At 37.5% G+C, this 13,257-nt stretch overlaps 1 protein-coding gene across 2 annotated transcripts in view; it reads left to right on the top strand.

Annotated features, from left to right (window-relative positions):
• CHRNA5 (cholinergic receptor nicotinic alpha 5 subunit) overlaps positions 1-13,257 on the top strand; it is a 52,431-nt gene that overhangs the window by 28,201 nt on the left and 10,973 nt on the right. The window contains exon 2 of one of the 2 annotated variants that reach the window (XM_082618879.1): positions 10,761-10,912. In XM_082618879.1, the coding sequence (XP_082475005.1) occupies positions 10,761-10,912 (152 nt within the window). Of the gene's footprint in view, positions 1-10,760; positions 10,913-13,257 lie in introns of those variants that run through there. The other variant, XM_082618880.1, reaches the window with a different exon arrangement.

The raw sequence follows: 13,257 nt of genomic DNA, 5'->3' as shown, positions 1-13,257 counted from the left end.
TATCATAAATAAGTTGACCACATATGTGTAGGTTTATTTGTGGGATCTCTATTCTGTTCCGTTGATCTATGTGTCTGTTTGTATGACAATACCATACTGTTTTGATTGTTATAGCTTTGTAATGTAGTTTGAAACCAGGGAACGAGATCCCATCAGCTTTGTTCTTTCTCAAGATTCTTTTGGCTATTTGGAGTCTTTTGTGTTTCCATACAAATTTTAGGATTGTGTATTCTATTTCTGTGAAAAATGCCATTGGAATTTTGATAGAGATTGTATTGAATCTGTACATTGCTTTGGGCAGTGTGGACATTTTAACAATACTAATTCTTCTAATCCATGAGCATAGTATATCTCTCCCTTTATTTGTGTCTTCTTCAATTTCTTTCATCAATGTCTTATAGCTTTCATTCTACAGGTTTGTCACCTCCTTGGTTAAATTTATTCCTAGGTATCTTTTTCTTTTTGATGCAACTGTAAATGGGATTGTTTTCTTAACTTCTCTTTCTGATAGTTTGTTATTAGTGTATACAAAAGCAACAGATTTTTGTATATTCATTTTGTATCCTGCAACTTTAAACTGAATTCCTTTATTCTAAAAGTTATTTGATGGAGTCTTTAGGGTTTTCTCTCTGTATAACATCATGTCATCTGCAAATAGTGACAGTTTTACTTCTTCTTCTCCTATTTGGATGCCTTTTATCTCTTTTTCTTGCTTAATTACTCTTGCTAGGATTTCCAATACTATGTTGAATAAAAGTGGTGAGAATGGGCATCCTTGTCTTGTTCCTGATCTTAGAAGAAAAGCTTTCAGCTTTTCACCATTGAGTATGATGTTAGCTATGGACTTGTTGTATGTGGCCTTTGTTATGTTGAGGTATGTACCCTCTATATCTGCTTTGTTGAGAGTTTTTTTTTTTTTTTTTTTTTTTTTTTTTTCTTTTTGCGGTATGCGGGCCTCTCACTGTTGTGGCCTCTCCCGTTGCGGAGCACAGGCTCCGGATGCGCAGGCCCAGCGGCCATGGCTCACGGGCCCAGCCGCCCCGCGGCATATGGGATCCTCCCAGACCGGGGCACGAACCCGTATCCCCTGCATCGGCAGGCGGACTCTCAACCACTGCGCCACCAGGGAGGCCCAAAGTATTTGTTACAATTTTTTTTTTTTTTTTTTTTTTTTTTTTTTTTTTTTTTTCAGTACGCAGGCCTCTCACTGCTGTGGCCTCTCCCGTTGCGGAGCACAGGCTCCGGACGTGCAGGCTCAGCGGCCATGTCTCACAGGCCCAGCCGCTCTGCGGCATGTGGGATCTTCCCGGACCGGGGCACGAACCCGTGTCCCCTGCATTGGCAGGTGGACTCGCTTGTTGAGAGTTTTTAATCACCAACGGATGCCGAATTTTGTCAAATGCTTTTCTGCATCTATTGAGATGACCATATGATTATTTTGAATGATATTTTTATTCAGCAGGTTCTTATTAGTTATCTATTTTATACATATTAGTGTATATATGTCAATCCCAATCTCCCAGTTCATCCCACCAGCACCACCCAACACCCCGCTTTCCCCTCTTGGTGTCCATACATTTGTTCTCTACATCTGTGTCAACCATATGATTTTTATCCTTCATTTTGTTAATGTGTATCACACTGATTGACTTCTGGATATTGAATCATCCTTGCATCCCTTGAATAAATCCTGCTTGACCATAGTGTATGATTGTTTAAATGTATTGTTAAATTTGGTTTGCTAATATCTTGTTGAGGATTTTTGCATCTATGTTCATCAGGGATATTAGTCTGTTATTTTCTTTTCTTGTGGCATCCTTGTCTGATTTTGGTATCAGGGTAGTGTTTGCCTTGTAAAATGAGCTTGGAATTGTTCCTTCCTATTTTTTGGAAGCGTTTGAGAAGGACTGGTATTAATTCTTCTTTAAATATTTGGTAGAATTCACCAGTGAAGTGCTTGTTTGGTCCTGGACTTTTGTTTGTTGGGAGAAACAAAGTCTTAATTTTTAAAAAATAGTCTATTCCTGGGAAAGTTATAAAACATCAAAAAGAAATAAGGAAAGTAAATGCAGTGGCATTGCACATTAAGTTTTATGTTTATTAAGAACTCTTATAGGGTAATTGTTCAAATAGCTTTTCTAAAGTTTATACCTATACTGTTTGTTATATTTTCTCAATTCTGATTTACTACTATATTTGTACATATATTTCTCAGTCATTAGTTAGTCATAAAGAGGTTCTCTTTTAATAACAGCTTTATTGAGATACAATTTACATACCATATAATTCATCTATTTAAAGTGTATAATTCAGTGGATTTTACTATATTCACATGTAGCCATCACCACAGTTGATTTTAGAACATTTTCATATCCCCCCAAAGCACTCCCTCTCTAGGCAATCAAAAATCTGCTTTCTGTTTCTATAGATTTGCCTATTCTGGATATTTCATGTAAATGGAATCATATAATATGTGGTCTTTTGTGACAGGCTTCTTTTATTAGCATAATGTTTTCAAGGTTCATCTAAGTTCTAGCATGCATCAGTAATTCACTCATTTTATGTCCAAATAATATTCCATTAGATATACTATGTTTTATCCATTTATCGTTTGCTGGGCATTTGCGTTGTTTCTACTTTTTGGCTATTATGAATAATGCTGCTATGAACATTCATATACAAGTTTTTGTATGGACGTCAGTTTTCATTTCTTGTGAGTATATACCTAGGAGTGGAATTGCTAGGTCTTTGGTCACCCTTTAGCTCTTTAGGAACTGCCAGACTGTTTTCCAAAGCAACAATACCATTTTACATCCCCACTAGCAGTGTATGAGGGTCCCAATTTCTCCATATGTTTACCAGCACTCGTTATTATCTGTGTTATTTATTATAGGCATCTTAGTGCGTATGATGTGGTATCTCATGGTTTTGATTTGTATCTTCCTGATGGCTAAAGGTTTTGAACATCTTTTCATGTACTTGTTGGCCTTTCTTCTTTTAGATAACTTACCTATTTTTAAATTGGGTTGATTAGGTTGTTGGGTCTTTTATTATACAAGTCCCTTGTCAGATGTATGATTTACAAAAACTTTCTCCTGGTTCCCTCTTTTTTTTTTAATTTTATTTCCTTAATTTTTTTATACAGCAGGTTCTTATTAGTTATCCATTTTATACATATTAGTTTATATATGTCAATCCCAATCTCCCAATTCATCATACCACCACCCACCCCCACCACTTTCCACCATTGGTATCTATACGTTTGTTCACTACATCTGTGTCTCAATTTCTGCCCTGCAAACCGGTTCATCTGTACCATTTTTCTACGTTCCACATACATGTGTTAATATACAATATTTGTTTTTCTCTTTCTGACTTACTTCACTCTGCATGACAGTCTCTAGATCCATCCACAGCTCTACAAATGACTCAATTTCGTTCCTTTTTATGGCTGAATAATATTCCATTGTATATATGTACCACATCTTCTTTAATCGTTCATCTGTCGATGGGCATTTAGGTTGCTTCCATGTCCTGGCTGTTGTAAATAGTGCTGCAATGAACATTGGGGTGCATGTGTCTTTTTGAATTATGATTTTCTCAGGGTATATGCCCAGTAGTGGGATTGCTGGATCATATGGTAATTCTATTTTTAGTTTTTTAAGGAACCTCCATACTGTTCTCCATAGTGGCTGTACCAGTTTACATTCCCACCAACAGTGCAAGAGGGTTCCCTTTTCTCCACACCCTCTGCAGCATTTGTTGTTTGTAGATGTTCTGATGATGCCCATTCTAACTGGTGTGAGATAATGCCTCATTGTAGTTTTGATTTGCATTTCTCTAATAATTAGTGATGTTGAGCAGCTTTTCATGTGCTTCTTGGCCATCTGTATGGCTAAGACATTTCTTTGGAGAAATGTCTATTTAGGTCTTCTGCCCATTTTTGGATTGGTTGTTTGTTTTTTTAATATGGAGCTGCATGAGCTGTTTATATATTTTGGAGATTAATCCTTTGTCCATTGATTCGTTTGCAAAAGTTTTCTCCCATTCTGAGGGTTGTCTTTTCGTATTGCTTGTAGTTCCTTTTGCTGAGCAAAAGCTTTTAAGTTTCATTAGGTCCCACTTGATCATTTTTGTTTTTATTTCCATTACTCTAGGAGGTGGATCAAAAAGATCTTGCTGTCATTTAAGTCAAAGAGTGTTCTTCTTATGTTTTCCTCTAAGAATTTTATAGTGTCCGGTCTTACATTTAGGTCTTTAATCCATTTTGAGTTTATTTTTGTGTATGGTGTTAGGGAGTGTTCTAATTTCATTCTTTTACATGTACCTGTCCAGTTTTCCAAGCACCACTTATTGAAGAGGCTGTCTTTTCTCCATTGTATATCCTGCCTCCTTTGTCAAAGATTAGTTGACCATAGGTGCATGGGTTTATCTCTGGGCTTTCTATCCTGTTGTATTGATCTATATTTCTGTTCTTGTGCCAGTACCATATTGTCTTGATTACTGTAGCTTTGTTGTATAGTCTGAAGTCAGGGAGTCTGATTCCTCCAGCTCTGTTTTTTTCCCCTCAAGACCACTTTGGCTATTCGGGGTGTTTTGTGTCTCCATACAATTTTAAGATTTTTTGTTCTAGTTCTGTAAAAACTGCCATTGGTAATTTGATAGGGATTGTATTGAATCTGTAGATTGCTTTGGGTAGTATAGTCATTTTCACATTATTGATTCTTCCAACCCAAGAACATGGTATGTCTGTCCATCTGTTTATATTATCTTTAATTTCTTTCATCAGTATCTTATACTTTTCTGCATACAGGTCTTTTGTCTCCCTAGGTAGGTTTATTCCTAGGCATTTTATTCTTTTTGTTGCAGTGGTAAATGGGAGTGTTTCCTTAATTTCTCTTTCAGATTTTTCGTCATTAGTGTACAGGAATGCAAGAGGATTTCTGTGCATTAATTTTGTATCCTGCTACTTTACCAAATTCATTGATTAGCTCTAGTAGTTTTCTGGTAGCATCTTTAGGATTCTCTGTGTATTGTATCATGTCGTCTGCAAACAGTGACAGTTTTACTTCTTCTTTTCCAATTTGTATTCCTTTTATTTCTTTTGCTTCTCTGATTGCCATGGCTAGGACTTCCAAAACTATATTGAATAATAGTGGTGAGAGTGGACATCCTTGTCTTGTTCCTGATCTTAGAGGAAATGCTTTCAGTTTTTCACCATTGAGAATGATGTTTGCTGTGGGTTTGTCGTATATGGCCTTTATTATGTTGAGGTAGGTTCCCTCTGTGCCCACTTTCGGGAGAGTTTTTATCATAAATTGGTGTTGAATTTTGTCAGAAGTTTTTTCTGCATCTATGGAGATGATCATATGGTTTTTATTCTTCAATTTGTTAATATGGTGTATCACATTGATTGATTTGCGTATACTGAAGAATCCTTGCATCCCTGGGATAAATCCCACTTGATCATGGTGTATGATCCTTTTAATGTGTTGTTGGATTCTGTTTGCCAGTATTTTGTTGAGGATTTTTGCATCTATATTCATCAGTGATATTGGTCTGTAATTTTCTTTCTTGGTAGTATCTTTGGTTTCGGTATCAGGGTGATGGTGGCCTCAGAGAATGAGTTTGGGAGTGTTCCTTCATCTGCATTTTTTTGGAAGAGTTTGAGAAGGATGGGTGTTAGCTCTTCTCTATGTTTGGTAGAATTCACCTGTGAAGCCATCTGGTCCTGGACTTTTGTTTGTTGGAAGATTTTTAATCACAGTTTCAATTTCATTACTTGTGATTGGTCTGTTCATAGTTTCTGCTTCTTCCTGGTTCAGTGTTGGAAGGTTATACCTTTCTAGGAATTTGTCCATTTCTTCCAGGTTGTCCATTTTATTGGCATAGAGTTGCTTGTAGTAGTCTCTTAGGATGCTTTGTATTTCTGCAGTGTCTGTTGTAACTTCTCCTTTTTCATTTCTAATTTTATTGATTTGAGTCCTCTCCCTCCTTTTCTTGAGGAGTCTGGCTAAAGGTTTATCAATTTTGTTTATCTTCTCAGAGAACCAGCTTTTAGTTTTATTGATCTTTGCTATTGTTTTCTTTGTTTCTATTTCATTTATTTCTGCTCTGATCTTTATGGTTTCTTTCCTTCTACTAATTTTGTGTTTTGTTTGTTCTTCTTTCTCTAGTTCCTTTAGGTGTAAGGTTAGATGGTTTATTTGAGATGTTTGTTGTTTCTTGAGGTAGTATTGTACTGCTATAAATTTCCCTCTTAGAACTGCTTTTGCTGCATCCCATAGGTTTTGGATCATCGTGTTTTCATTGTCATTTGTCTCTAGGTTTTTTTTTATTTCCTCTTTGATTTCTTCAGTGATCTCTTGGTTACTTAGTAACGTATTGTTTAGCCTCCATGTGTTTGTGTTTTTTATGGGTTTTTCCCTGTAATTGATTTCTAATCTCATAGCATTGTGGTCAGAAAAGTTGCTTGATATGATTTCAATTTTCTTAAATTCACTAAGCCTTGATTTGTGACCCATGATATGATCTATCCTGGAGAATGTTCCATGCGCACTTGAGAAGAAGGTGTAATCTGCTGTTTTTGGATGAAATGTCCTATAAATATCAATTAAATCTATCTGGTCTATTGTGTCATTTAAAGCTTGTGTTTCCTTATTAATTTTCTGTTTGGATGATCTGTCCATTGGTGTAAGTGAGGTGTTAAAGTCCCCCACTATTACTGTGTTACTGTCGATTTCCTCTTTTATAGCTGTTAGCAGTTGCCTTATATATTGAGGTGCTCCTATGTTGGGTGCATATATATTTATAATTGCTATATCTTCTTCTTGGAGTGATCCCTTGATCATTTAGTGTCTTTCCTTGTCTCTTGTAACATTCTTTATTTTAAATTCTATTTTATCTGATATGAGTATTGCTACTCCAGCTTTCTTTTGATTTCCATTTGCATGGAATATCTTTTTCCATCCCTTTATTTTCAGTCTGTATGTGTCCATAGGTCTGAAGTGGGTCTCTTGTAGACCACATATAGATGGGTGTTGTTTTTGTATCCATTCAGCAAACCTGTGTCTTTTGGTTGGAGCATTTAATCCATCACGTTTAAGATAATTATCGATATGTATGTTCCTATTACAATTTTCTTAATTGTTTTGGGTTTGTTTTTGTAGGTCCTTTTCTTCTCTTTTGTTTCCCACTTAGAGAAGTTCCTTTAGCATTTGTTGTAGAGCTTTGGTGGTGTTGAATTCTCTTAGTTTTTGGTGGTGCTGCATTCTCTTAGCTTTTGCTTGTCTGTAAAGCTTTTGATTTCTGCATGGAATCTGAATGAGATCCTTTCCTGGTAGAGTCATCTTGGTTGTAGGTTCTTCCCTTTCATCACTTTATGTATATCATGCCACTCCCTTCTGGCTTGTAGAGTTTCTGCTGAGAAATCAGCTGTTAACCTTATGGGAGTTCCCTTGCATGTTATTTGTCATTTTTCCCTTGCTGCTTTCAGTAGTTTTTCTTTGTGTTTAATTTTTGCCAATTTGATTACTATTTGTCTCGGTGTGTTTCTCCTTGGGTTTATCCTGTATGGGACTTTCTGCACTTCCTGGACTTGAGTGGCTATTTCCTTCCCCGTGTTAGGGAAATTTTCGACTATAATCTCTTCAAATATTTTCTTGGGTCCTTTCTCTTTCTCTTCTCCTTCTGGGACCCCTATAATGCGAATGTTTTTGCATTTAATGTTGTCCCAGAGGTCTCTTAGTCTGTCCTCATTTCTTTTCATTCTTTTTTCTTTATTCTGTTCCGTACCAGTGAATTCCACAATTGTGTCTTCCATTTCACTTATCCATTCTTCTGCCTCAGTTTTTCTGCTATTGATTCCTTCTAGTGTATTTTTCATTTCAGGTATTGTATTGTTCATCTCCATTTGTTCTTTAATTCTTCTAAGTCTTTGTTGAACATTTCTTGCATCTTGTCGATCTTTGCCTCCATTCTATTTCCAGGGTCCTGGATCATCTTCACTATCATTATTCTGAATTCTTTTTCTGGAAGGTTGCCTATCTCCACTTCATGTAGTTGTTTTTCTGGGGTTTTGTCTTGTTCCTTCATCTGGTACGTAGCTCTCTGCCTTTTCATCTTGTCTATCTTTCTGTGAATGTGGTTTTTGTTCCACAGGCTGCAGGATTGTAGTTCTTCTTGCTTCTGCTGTCTGCCCTCTGGTGGATGAGGCTATCTAAGAGGCTTGTGCAAGTTTTCTAATGGGAGGGACTGGTGGTGGGTAGAGCTGGCTGTTGCTGTGGGCAGAGCTCAGTAAAACTTTAATCTGCTTGTCTGCTGATGGGTGGGGTTGGGTTCCCTGCTTGTTGCTTGTTTGGCCTGAGGCGACCCAACACTGGAGCCTATGCAGGCTCTTTGGTGGGGCTAATGGCAGACCCTGGGAGGGCTCACGCCAAGGAATATTTCCCAGAACTTCTGCTGCCAGTGTCCTTGTCCTCACGGTGAGCCACAGCCACCCCCCGCCTCTGCGGGATACCCTCTAACACCAGCAGGTGGGTCTGGTTCAGTCTCCTATGGGGTCACTGCTCCTTCCCCTGGGTCCTGATGTGCACACTACTTTGTGTGTGCCCTCCAAGAGTGGAGTCTCTGTTTCCCCCAGTCCTGTTGAAGTCCTGCAATCAATTCGTGCTAGCCTTCAAAGTCTGATTCTCTAGGAATTCCTCCTCCCATTGCTGGACCTCCAGGTTGGGAAGCCTGACATGGGGCTCAGAACCTTCATTCCAGTGGGTGGACTTCTGTGGCATAAGTGTTCTCTATTTTGTGGGTCACCCACCCAGCAGTTATGGGATTTGATTTTATTGTGATTGCGCCCCTCCTACCATCTCATTGTGGCTTCTCCTTTGTCTTTGGATGTGGGGTATCTTTTTTGGTGAGTTCCAGTGTCTTCCTGTTCATGATTTTTGAGCAGTTAGTTGTGATTCCGGTGCTCTTGCAGGAGGGAGTGAGAGCATGTCCTTCTACTCCGCCATCTTGAACCAATCTCCCCTCATTTCCTCTTTAAGCAATGAGGGAAGAAAAACTACTCTTAAGTAACTACTGCGATCAATACTAAGTATTATACTTTAGCAATGCCAAACTAAAGAAATGATTCCTACGTTCCAGGATATTGGTTTCTTTGGTGACCCAAGACTTATGTGATGTAATTGAAAAATAATGCAGAACAGTATGATATAAATGAGAACAGTATAGTATAAATGCCCCTGGATTCCAAGGAACCTAGGTTGAAAGTGATTGATTTAAAGTATTTATTTTGATTAGGATGAGCACATGTTAACTATTCACAACAATTTTTTTTAATATATATAAATTTATTTATTTTTGGCTGCATTGGGTCTTCACTGCTGTGCACTGGCTTTCTCTAGTTGCGGCGACCAGGGGCTAGTCTTCGTTGTGGTGCGCGGGCTTCTTATTGCGGTGGCTTCTCTTGTTGCGGAGCATGGGCTCTAGGCGTGTGCGCATCAGTAGTTGTGGCACGTGAGCTCAGTAGTTGTGGGCTCTAGAGTGGACTCTAGAGTGCAAACTCAGTAGTTGTGGCACACAGGCTTAGTTGCTCCATGGCATGTGGGATCTTGAACCAGGGCCCCAAGCTTCGTCCCCTGAATTGTCAAGCGGATTCTTAACCACTGCACCACCAGGGAAGTCCTCACAACAACTTTTAAAATATAATTTTTTAGTTTGATTCAGTTTCTATAGAATTTAGCTTATATACAGTATCACATTTTCGGAGCCAGTTCTTACTACTAGGCTGTAAATGTGGATGCTGTCTTTGATTACCAGTGTATTTCCAGCATCTGGCATGGTGCCTGATACAAGGCACATTCTGTTAAATGTTTGTTGAATGAATGAATGAACAAACACTGGTGTGGGCTTGAGGTCTCAGCATGTGATATTAAGCTCTTTTAGAAAGTTGTCACAAGGTGGAAGATGTTAGGGTGGAAAGAGCAAAAGGTAGAGGGGAGGCCTTCAGAGCTCCGCCACTGATGAGCTCTCTAGCACTGGCCTTTCTGGTCATATATCCTCATTTGTGAAGTGAGGGAATGTATTGGATCATCTCCCTCTTAATATTTTGAGGTTTATGAGCAGTATAAACTTAAAACATTTAGAACCAGCTAAAGAAACATGACCTCTAAGTAGAATTTGAGTGCACCATTAAGGTTTTGTGCTAAAATACCACTGACCTTTGCACCTGGCAAATTTTATCTTTTTTTTTTTTTTAAGTCTTAGGCCCTAAGGTAATTGTATACAAATGTATAGCAAACAAATGTATGACAAATCTGAATAATTTGTTCAATATTTATATATTTGTATATTAAAAGCATGTAAATTAAAGCATGTTTATTTTACATTTATAGTTGATCAATAAACTTTAATATGTCTGTTTTCTAGGTTTGGAATTTTATGACAAGCAACCCCCCTAGGCCTGGTAATTTAAAAGCTTTTGTTACTTAGATTTTAAATTACTCTGTATTAAGTACTGAGTGCTTCTTTCGGAATTCAGCATATTTCCATGTGAATAATCTGATTTAACTAAGAAATATATCTGAACCAGAGTGTCCCTTATTGATCACAAACATTTTAAAATCTCCTTCGTTTTAAAATCGCCTTTGACAATAGCCTAAATAATACTTTGGTTCATTAGTAATGCAAAACTTTTTTAAAGTAGAGGTATTTGGTGGGAGAGAAGCCAATTCACTAACTTTTAAAAATTTGTTATACAGGATTAGCTGAACCATCCTTTGTTGCCAAACATGAAGATAGTTTGTTTAAGGATTTATTTCAAGACTACGAGAGATGGGTTCGTCCAGTGGAACACCTGAATGACAAAATAAAAATAAAGTTTGGCCTTGCAATATCGCAATTAGTGGATGTGGTAGGTGTGCATATCATTCCATATTCAATTTCACACAGATCTATGGAGAGCCTATTGTGTGCCCAGGCACCGTGCTCGGCTGCAAAGATTACAAAGGTGAATGAACATAGTCCTTTTCCTCCAGGAACTCACCAGGGAAAAACAGTTATTGCACCACAGACATAGGAATACTGTATGTTTATATAATCTTGTGTAGTTTAGAAATCATTTTATCTCATTTGGTAATTAAAATAGGTCTATTTTTTAATAAATTCAAAGATATTAAACCCTTTATATGGAAGTTTCTCCTTAAATGTGTTAAAAAATATGACCAAAAAGTCAAAAATTTTAAAAGAAAAAAACCCAAGAGTTAGAGTTGTAGATTTTTAGGACCAAAAAGGGATCTCAACAGATCATTGCTTCAGTATCACACTTAAAACATTTCTTGGGTTTTTCCATGTGACATTTACCAGGTAGTAAATTCCCCATCGTAACTTGTTCTTATTGTCAAGAGATTATTTCTATTTTAAACTAAAAGGTTCATGCTAATTTTTAAACTAGTTTCTTCTTTTTCTGATCATGTCAATCAATAATTGTTTCCCTGTTGTGTTCCCAGAATAGTCAAATATGTGTGTGTGTATGGATGGATGGATATAGATAACATTTATAGGTGTGCCTTTATTTTCTGATTAGAGAAGCAATGCATGATTTTTGGAAAGAGTTTAGAAAGTTCAAAAAAATACAAATAAGAAAATAAAACTTGACTGTAATTCTACCACCCAGAAATGACCATTGCTAACATTTTGTTGTGTTTCTTGCCAGTTTTTTCTTTGTGAATATGTTACAAAATTGAAATATTATTTTAGATATAATTTTGATTACTGCTTTTTCCCCTATTGTTACATGATGAACATTTTCTTATGTTATTACATAATCTTCAAATGTAATTTTTAATGGCTATATTTCATTTATAATTTATTTAAACATTCTCTTATTGTTGGCAGAAGCTTGTTCCCAATTTTTCCTATTATAAAGGACAATGATGAATATTTGTATATAAATGTTTGAATTTCTCCTTTCCTTAAGAAAGGTGATAAATCAAAGGATATACATTTTTGAAGTCTGTTGACTGATATATGTAACCTAATTGCTTCCAGAATGATCAATGAATATGGACTCTGTGCTTGATCCTTTGCTAGGCAATACAGGAAGATTTTAAATATAAATTAAACATAGCAAAGTAGGAAGTAAGTTAGTAGGGCTTGCTTTCAATTTTTCTTTCTAGCTGGGACTGTCAGCATGTAAATGGAGTAAGTGTAGAATGCTGCAGTACTAAATCATGATGTCACAGAGATCTGGGATTTCAGATCTTGATGATTGAGATTATCAAAGAAGCCTGGGTAGAAGAAGTGACACTTGAGCTGGGCTTGTGCTAAGTGTAGGATCTGGCATGCAGAGAGGAAAGAACTTTAATAACAAGGAACAGTATAATCACAGGTACATAAGCGATACTGAGCCTTTTTGTTCGGCTGTTTAGATTGATGATCTGACTGGATGGTAGAGGAGGTGAGGAGTGATGCCTGTGTGCCACTGTGCCTTTGCCCCTGCCGTTGCTTCTGTTTGGAGAACTTTCCTTCTCAGCGCAAGCCATTTATCCTTCAAGGCCAAATTCATCTGTCAGACTCTGAAATCCAAACTTCCTAAGACAGTCTCTCTTCTGTTCCAGTTACACTGACTGGCACTCATGTGCTGGCAGGGCCGCCTCAAAGCAGAGTGAGCTTTAGTCCTTGTGTCTGTCCCAGAGCCTAGCATGGTGTCTGGCACGCAGTAAATGCTGAATGAATGAGAGATCTGATGGGTAACAGACATGGTAAAAGCAGTACTTTAAGAGGATCAATAAGATAGTTAAATACGTGGCTTCAAAGAGTTAAAGATTAGAAGCTTGACAGGCAAGTTAGACCAAATATAAGAAGGAACAGGACTTGACCACTGAATATGGAGGGAGGTGTCTTATTTTGAAGCCTAGGTGGTTAGAAGGGTAACCAATTTGAAAGAGAAAATTGGTTGTTATGGAGGCAGGGCAGAAAAGACAATGGGTTTGCTTTTGGTATGAGGTCATTGTGGTACATTCAAAAGAAAATGTTCACTGAGGCCCTTGGAAGGTCAAGACTGGCTCCGAGGTGAGAGATGAGGCTCAGGATGTCAGTTTGGAATTGCTGGCCTGGGAGTGATTGTTGAAAACTTTGAATTGATGCAGTTTTAAAGCAGAGAGAGCAGGAGCCTGATCCTTGAAGAACATTCATAGAAAGTAGAAGCAAGGGTTAGCCAAGCAGAGACGTTGAGGAAGGGCTGCTTCTTGAGAGAAG

This window comes from Mesoplodon mirus (assembly GCF_964341445.2).
Source record: "Mesoplodon mirus genome assembly, chromosome: 4".
Lineage (NCBI taxonomy): Eukaryota > Metazoa > Chordata > Mammalia > Artiodactyla > Ziphiidae > Mesoplodon > Mesoplodon mirus.
Note: the sequence above shows the minus strand (reverse complement) of the source record. Positions and strands in the feature narration are given on the sequence as shown.